Below are 8303 nucleotides of genomic sequence, written 5' to 3'. Positions count from 1 at the left end.
AGAAAACAGGATAACACTGAATAGTGAAGAATACAAGATATCACTGAATGTTGAAAAATACAAGATAACTCTGATGGTAAGGGATATAAAGAAACTTTTCATGTTTTAAGAATATAGAGATTGTTTTGAATTTTAAAGAATATAGGATAACTGAATGTCGAATAAGATGAAGATAACTTTTAACACGGTTTCTAGCTTAGTGTCTTGTGTATATATTAAACTGGTTTTGGGATTGAAAAAAAAATCTCATATACATATATCTTTTTTTATAATATTAGGGGTTAAAGAAATGCCATTTAAACATTAATGTAATCAATAACCTCATGTTATTAAGAAGGTGTTCACAAGCCTAGGGGCTGATGACGGAATTATGGTATTGGAACCCCTCTCAGCCATATTGGAACCCCTCTCAGCCATATTGGAACCCCTCTCAGCCATATTGGAACCCCTCTCAGCCATATTGGAACCTCTCTTTGTCATATTGGAACTACTCTCTGTCATATTGGAACCTCTCTCGGCCATGTTGGAACCCCTCTCAGCCATATTGGAACCCCTCTCAGGCATATTGGAACCCCTCTCAGCCATATTGGAACCACTCTCAGCCATATTGGAACCACTCTCAGCCATATTGGAACCACTCTCAGCCATATTGGAACCACTCTCAGCCATATTGGAACCACTCTTAGCTATATTGGGACACCTCTCAGCCATATTGGAACCCTTCATAGCCATATTGGAACCACTCTCTGCCATATTGGAACCACTCTCTGCCATATTGGAACCACTCTCTGCCATATTGGAACCACTCTCTGCCATATTGGAACCATTATTTATCCCATAGTGTAAATAAATTGGCTGACAATTTTTTTGATGGCATTCGAAACCTTTGATCGTTTTCAACCTTTTAGGCTTTGTTTTGAAATCCTAAATTGGCGAATTTTATTACTTTGTAATTGTCATGCCTATTTATCACCCTCGCAGACGTCGCTCGGACACGGCTGGAACACGTCACCTATTCATAGATATTTTTTTCCCATTTACCAGTCATTTAAAATTATTCCTAGAGCGATATGGATGTTTATTTTTATATTAAGACCAACACCACCTCTATTTTAGACTTTTGTTGGACTTTTTAATATATAAACAAGACTTATATATATATATATATATATATATATATATATATATATATATATATATATATATATATATATATATATATGACACAACTCACTGGGCATTAAAAAAAACTTAAGCAATATTTTTAAGCTAAAATGTTCAAAAATTAATTATACTGTTTTTTCATAAATCTTCTACGAACCGCTGCCGCGTTGACCACGTTTTGAGTCGATGCATAGAAATTGTAGTCTTTAGCCTCCATTAAGAAGATCTTTAGCCGAGATAAGCGAGATGTTTGTGAGGCTGCGTTACCCTAGCGACCGGCTAGAGGGGAGCCGACATACAAGGAAACTCGCCAGTGTTGATATTGTGTTATTGATAGCTCGGTGTGTGTGTGTGTGTGTGTGTGTTTGTACAGTGTTAGTGGTGTTGTGCACGTGTGTGTCTGCGAGGGTATATATATGTGTGTGTGTGTGTGTGTGTGTGTGTGTGTGTGTGTGTGTGGTTGTTTGTGGGGCGGACTCGTCTGTTTGTACTCACCCACATGTGCTGGCCTTATGTAGGTCGTTTGGCTATAAGTTGTTTAATATAATAGCTCTATTCATTTGTTGTTCTTGGTTAATCTTGTTGTTCTTAGATCAGGTGTACTTTGAATACTACGAATTGACTTAGCATCAACATATACCTCGGCTAATCTATATCATTTATCTCCGACACTCAGGTTGTGAAAATGAGTTGCTGAGATCTCTCTATTCTCATGTCATGCCGACACTCTATCGACTGGGTTATTTGTAGTTTCAATGAGGAATTCTCTCTTCTCAGTTTTGTCTCCAGGATTCCATGTATATCCCGTCGTTCTGTTCTGTTTTTCTTTGCTATAAACAATGCGTCTCTGTCTACTTAGTTCCCTTAATGATCTTGTATGTGGTAATCTTGTCTGCTCTATGGCTGCTTTAATCCAGTGTAGTGAATTCAATTGGTTAGAGATTTTGAGGATGACTGTTAATAGCTTCTAGAGTTATGCTCCTCATAGCTTCGGTGTTAATCAGGCTTTAACTTGATGGGTGTACAATGTATAGAGAAACTAATGGGTATCTATGCAAGGGAAGGCTCTCAGCCTGGTAACAGGAGCCAGCAGTCGTCTGGTCCTGTACCCACCTGGGTAAACAAAAAAATCTTTCCAAGGGAGAATATAGTTAAAAATTTTACCAGGATTAAAAGACACAGTCGGTTTTCTAAGATTATTGACATATCAACTGAGCTACACACACTGTAAGGAGTTTTCTGTGGAGGATTGAGTGAACTGTCAAAAGTTTCTTAGAATTTATTTCAATTTAATTTGAATAAAGCTGGCGAAGGGTAGGGCCATTATTTCTCAATTTTGACACAAAACAAAGTATTAAGTAGAACTGTTCTCTCGCAAATAAAGTGTAATCTTAGTTCCTTTCTCATGTTAACAGTTCTGACAGTTCTGGGACAACCCAGGATATGGTTCACATAGCTGTTCATTTTACTATATGGAGGAACGAGAATTTGATTTATTTTAAGCTGCCTCGGTTATGAATCAATCGCTGCCTTGTGGGATAGTGAGCAATAGAAACTTGCATTTACAAATTCATACACTGAAACGTGTATAATATTTGATGTAGGAGATGATAACCTCGTGAAATACATCTGTTCTTCAATCTACAGTTTAGAGCTGTTGTGTATAATCGCCTCTCCTGTGTGGCAGTGAATACAAGCGGTGTCTCACTGTAGTAAGACTGAGTTGAATTACTCAGATTGTTAAGAAAGGAACACACTTAGAAAGGGGTTAGGATACGGATTTGGGATGGGACGGGGTGAAGGAATGGTGCCCAACCACTTAGATGGTCGGGGGGATTGCATAATTAGGCCTAGGACAAGTTAGGTTGGTAGCTAAGTTGTTGCAGTTTTTATTTTGCCTGTTGATAAATAGTGAACATTGCGGACCTTTTTCCCTTATTTTTTTTAGGTGGTTTCGCTAGTCAATATTTTGTTCGTTCCTTCCCTGGTGGCTGTAGTTGCTGCCTGTGGTGCTCTGTGTTGCTGGGGGAAGTCCCTGGTGGCTGTAGTTGCTGCCTGTGGTGCTCTGTGTTGCTGGGGGAAGTCCCTGGTGGCTGTAGTTGCTGCCTGTGGTGCTCTGTGTTGCTGGGGGAAGTCCCTGGTGGCTGTAGTTGCTGCCTGTGGTGCTCTGTGTTGCTGGGGGAAGTCCCTGGTGGCTGTAGTTGCTGCCTGTGGTGCTCTGTGTTGCTGGGGGAAGTCCCTGGTGGCTGTAGTTGCTGCCTGTGGTGCACTGTGTTGCTGGGGGAAGTCCCTGGTGGCTGTAGTTGCTGCCTGTGGTGCTCTGTGTTGCTGGGGGAAGTCCCTGGTGGCTGTAGTTGCTGCCTGTGGTGCTCTGTGTTGCTGGGGGAAGTCCCTGGTGGCTGTAGTTGCTGCCTGTGGTGCTCTGTGTTGCTGGGGGAAGTCCCTGGTGGCTGTAGTTGTTGCCTGTGGTGTTCTGTGTTGCTGGGGGAAGTCACTGGTGGCTGTAGTTGCTGCCTGTGGTGCTCTGTGTTGCTGGGGGAAGTCCCTGGTGGCTGTAGTTGCTGCCTGTGGTGCTCTGTGTTGCTGGGGGAAGTCCCTGGTGGCTGTAGTTGCTGCCTGTGGTGCTCTGTGTTGCTGGGGGAAGTCCCTGGTGGCTGTAGTTGCTGCCTGTGGTGCTCTGTGTTGCTGGGGGAAGTCCCTGGTGGCTGTAGTTGCTGCCTGTGGTGCTCTGTGTTGCTGGGGGAAGTCCCTGGTGGCTGTAGTTGCTGCCTGTGGTGCTCTGTGTTGCTGGGGGAAGTCCCTGGTGGCTGTAGTTGCTGCCTGTGGTGTTCTGTGTTGCTGGGGGAAGTCCCTGGTGGCTGTAGTTGCTGCCTGTGGTGCTCTGTGTTGCTGGGGGAAGTCCCTGGTGGCTGTAGTTGCTGCCTGTGGTGCTCTGTGTTGCTGGGGGAAGTCCCTGGTGGCTGTAGTTGCTGCCTGTGGTGCTCTGTGTTGCTGGGGGAAGTCCCTGGTGGCTGTAGTTGCTGCCTGTGGTGTTCTGTGTTGCTGGGGGAAGTCCCTGGTGGCTGTAGTTGCTGCCTGTGGTGTTCTGTGTTGCTGGGGGAAGCCCCTGGTGGCTGTAGTTGCTGCCTGTGGTGTTCTGTGTTGCTGGGGGAAGTCCCTGGTGGCTGTAGTTGCTGCCTGTGGTGTTCTGTGTTGCTGGGGGAAGTCCCTGGTGGCTGTAGTTGCTGCCTGTGGTGCTCTGTGTTGCTGGGGGAAGTCCCTGGTGGCTGTAGTTGCTGCCTGTGGTGCTCTGTGTTGCTGGGGGAAGTCCCTGGTGGCTGTAGTTGCTGCCTGTGGTGCTCTGTGTTGCTGGGGGAAGTCCCTGGTGGCTGTAGTTGCTGCCTGTGGTGCTCTGTGTTGCTGGGGGAAGTCCCTGGTGGCTGTAGTTGCTGCCTGTGGTGCTCTGTGTTGCTGGGGGAAGTCCCTGGTGGCTGTAGTTGCTGCCTGTGGTGCTCTGTGTTGCTGGGGGAAGTCCCTGGTGGCTGTAGTTGCTGCCTGTGGTGCTCTGTGTTGCTGGGGGAAGTCCCTGGTGGCTGTAGTTGCTGCCTGTGGTGCTCTGTGTTGCTGGGGGAAGTCCCTGGTGGCTGTAGTTGCTGCCTGTGGTGCTCTGTGTTTCTGGGGGAAGTCCCTGGTGGCTGTAGTTGCTGCCTGTGGTGCTCTGTGTTGCTGGGGGAAGTCCCTGGTGGCTGTAGTTGCTGCCTGTGGTGCTCTGTGTTGCTGGGGGGAAGTCCCTGGTGGCTGTAGTTGCTGCCTGTGGTGTTCTGTGTTGCTGGGGGAAGTCCCTGGTGGCTGTAGTTGTTACCTGTGGTGCTCTGTGTTGCTGGGGGAAGTCCCTGGTGGCTGTAGTTGCTGCCTGTGGTGTTCTGTGTTGCTGGGGGAAGTCCCTGGTGGCTGTAGTTGCTGCCTGTGGTGTTCTGTGTTGCTGGGGGAAGTCCCTGGTGGCTGTAGTTGCTGCCTGTGGTGCTCTGTGTTGCTGGGGGAAGTCCCTGGTGGCTGTAGTTGCTGCCTGTGGTGCTCTGTGTTGCTGGGGGAAGTCCCTGGTGGCTGTAGTTGCTGCCTGTGGTGCTCTGTGTTGCTGGGGGAAGTCCCTGGTGGCTGTAGTTGCTGCCTGTGGTGTTCTGTGTTGCTGGGGGAAGTCCCTGGTGGCTGTAGTTGTTACCTGTGGTGCTCTGTGTTGCTGGGGGAAGTCCCTGGTGGCTGTAGTTGCTGCCTGTGGTGTTCTGTGTTGCTGGGGGAAGTCCCTGGTGGCTGTAGTTGCTGCCTGTGGTGTTCTGTGTTGCTGGGGGAAGTCCCTGGTGGCTGTAGTTGCTGCCTGTGGTGTTCTGTGTTGCTGGGGGAAGTCCCTGGTGGCTGTAGTTGCTGCCTGTGGTGTTCTGTGTTGCTGGGGGAAGTCCCTGGTGGCTGTAGTTGCTGCCTGTGGTGTTCTGTGTTGCTGGGGGAAGTCCCTGGTGGCTGTAGTTGCTGCCTGTGGTGTTCTGTGTTGCTGGGGGAAGTCCCTGGTGGCTGTAGTTGCTGCCTGTGGTGTTCTGTGTTGCTGGGGGAAGTCCCTGGTGGCTGTAGTTGCTGCCTGTGGTGTTCTGTGTTGCTGGGGGAAGTCCCTGGTGGCTGTAGTTGCTGCCTGTGGTGTTCTGTGTTGCTGGGGGAAGTCCCTGGTGGCTGTAGTTGCTGCCTGTGGTGTTCTGTGTTGCTGGGGGAAGTCCCTGGTGGCTGTAGTTGTTACCTGTGGTGCTCTGTGTTGCTGGGGGAAGTCCCTGGTGGCTGTAGTTGCTGCCTGTGGTGTTCTGTGTTGCTGGGGGAAGTCCCTGGTGGCTGTAGTTGCTGCCTGTGGTGTTCTGTGTTGCTGGGGGAAGTCTTGGTTGTTGGGTTGATATAAAGTCATTGTTTGGTTACTGACTTCACACGGGAGACATCTCCCGTCACGCAGGGTGCAGCCGCACCTCTACAGATCTCCAGTATCATCTATTGATACTGGTAATGGCTCAAATGGGCCACCACTTACGGGCTATTCATGCCCGTGCCTCCTTTTGGGTGGCTTAATCTTCATCAATCATCAATCAGTCACTGACTTCAGTACTTATACTGATACATGACTAGCACCGTCCAAGCTTGGCGGGCGTCTTCTACGCTCTCTGTTGTGTACCTGCCGTTGGCGTATGAAACGCATCACATACAAACGGATGGTGCTGTTTGCTATGAACATGACACTATCTTTTATGGATAAATGGTTAGCCTATTGCCTCTCTGATGGCTGACTACCTCTTCTTCAGAGTTACGATTGAATGCTCCTGTCGTTTACATTCCATCAAAGGAATTCCATTACCCGAGACTTCCATTAGCGAAGCGCTTCACCAGCTGGAGGGATTCTCAACTCCACGAGGTATCCCATATCAATGCACTCGGAAATATCTATCAACCCAAGAGACATTATCTACAAACATTAATAAAGATTTTCTAGTGATGTTTGATCAACATTTTGCACGTCTTATGTGATGTGATGATGGAGCTTTGCAACGCATTTCGTGTGACTTTTTGATGGTTATGATTGAAAAAGAATCATTAAATCCTTCGTTTAAGTATTGCCAGAGGTTGATTCTTGCGTTGGGGGTTATTTTCAGGCTTCTATGAGGGCAAGTTGGGGGTTATTTTCAGGCTTCTATAAGGGCAAGTTGGAGGTTATTTTCAGGCTTCTATAAGGGCAAGTTGGAGGTTATTTTCAGGCTTCTATAAGGGCAAGTTGGAGGTTATTTTCAGGCTTCTATAAGGGCAAGTTGGAGGTTATTTTCAGGCTTCCATAAAGACGCGTTGGAGATTATTTTCAGGCTTCCATAAGGGCACGTTGGGGGTTATTTTCAGGCTTCAATAAGGGCGCTTGGAGGTCATTTTTAGGCTTCCATAAGGGTACGTTTGAGGTTATTTTCAGGCATATATGAGGGCGCTTGGAGGTTATTTTAAGACTTCCATAAAGGCGAGAGGAACGGAAAGGATTGTTAGTTTTTACAGTAGAGGAGAGACACAGGACGGGAGAGAGAGAGAGGGAGAGAGGCCTCGACCCCCAGATGGTAACGAAGCAACACTGCCATAAACTCACCCACACGATATCCCTCTCCGGTTGTCAATTAGCGTTCATTAGTTACCTCATTATTGGTCGCCACGAGAGGCTCAAGGGACTTGCTATATATATATATATATTCATGCTTGTTTAATTGGTAGAAATCTGCTGCAGGGAGCAACAGAAAGAGAGACTCCTGAAGCCCGAGTTCAGACACCCATACCTGCATGAGGCTTCAGGCAGCCTCGTAACTATTGCCTCACAGTGTGTCTGTACATAACTGTTCAATCTAAGGTAATCATAGTTAGGTTATAGGCCATATCTGCCGCTATTAAATTATTATTATGTGTATTTAAAGCCTAGTTATCAGAATAATCTCATGTCCAGCATTTAGGTTAATAACAGATAAATATAAAAATGCAGACGCCAATAATTTGGAGATCAAATGAGAATTTAATTGTTCTTTATATTAAATATTAAGGGAATTTAATATTTAATATAAAGAATATAATTAGGCAAAGTTTATTTTTCTAAAGAATACACTTATTAGGTTCTTTTGCTGTGGAGGAAAATATTAGATTAAAATAATTATAAAAAAAATGTATCGGATTCTTAAAGAAAACGATGGACGGCTGCAAACAGTAAATTGTATTTGAAATCAATTTTGAGACATCAATCGTGACTGACATCAATTTTGAGACACCAGTTTTGATTGACATCAATTTTGAGACACCCATTTTGATTGACATCAATTTTGAGACAAGACCTCATCAATTGTGAAAAAAATAAAACGCAGAACTTGTCACTGTTAATCCCATATTAGTCTCCTGATATGGGATCAGAAGGCAGGATAAACATTATCGTAATGTTTACAAAATATTTCGTATCGTAATCCATATGGAGAGATGCCAGTGATGATGTTCATTGATGTATAATGAACAATTTACTTTTGTTATCGAATGTTATCATCTGGATATTCACTTATTTTGTTTATTGTTATTGTGAGTTGGAATTTTCCTTGTAATAAATATAGGTCATAAGCAACACATCA

At 45.8% G+C, this 8303-nt stretch overlaps 2 protein-coding genes across 2 annotated transcripts; both read right to left on the bottom strand.

The window, feature by feature from the left end:
- Positions 1–321: 321 nt before the first annotated feature.
- Positions 322–816, bottom strand: LOC123764681 (corneodesmosin-like). Its single transcript, XM_045752656.1, has one exon. It carries the CDS (start codon positions 814–816, stop codon positions 322–324), a length of 495 nt encoding a protein of 164 aa, XP_045608612.1.
- A 2839-nt stretch (positions 817–3655) lies between these two features.
- LOC138351096 (uncharacterized) lies at positions 3656–6082 on the bottom strand. The gene has a single exon (XM_069302724.1). It carries the CDS (start codon positions 6080–6082, stop codon positions 3656–3658), a length of 2427 nt encoding a protein of 808 aa, XP_069158825.1.
- Between the last annotated feature and the right edge of the window lie 2221 nt (positions 6083–8303).

Source organism: Procambarus clarkii, chromosome 48 (assembly GCF_040958095.1).
Source record: "Procambarus clarkii isolate CNS0578487 chromosome 48, FALCON_Pclarkii_2.0, whole genome shotgun sequence".
Classification (NCBI taxonomy): domain Eukaryota; kingdom Metazoa; phylum Arthropoda; class Malacostraca; order Decapoda; family Cambaridae; genus Procambarus; species Procambarus clarkii.
Note: the sequence above shows the minus strand (reverse complement) of the source record. Positions and strands in the feature narration are given on the sequence as shown.

Excerpts from the sequence above, each read along its gene's own strand:
- LOC138351096 (XM_069302724.1), bottom strand. The coding sequence starts at position 6,082 with ATGACTTTATATCAACCCAACAACCAAGACTTCCCCCAGCAACACAGA.
- LOC123764681 (XM_045752656.1), bottom strand. The coding sequence starts at position 816 with ATGGCAGAGAGTGGTTCCAATATGGCAGAGAGTGGTTCCAATATGGCA.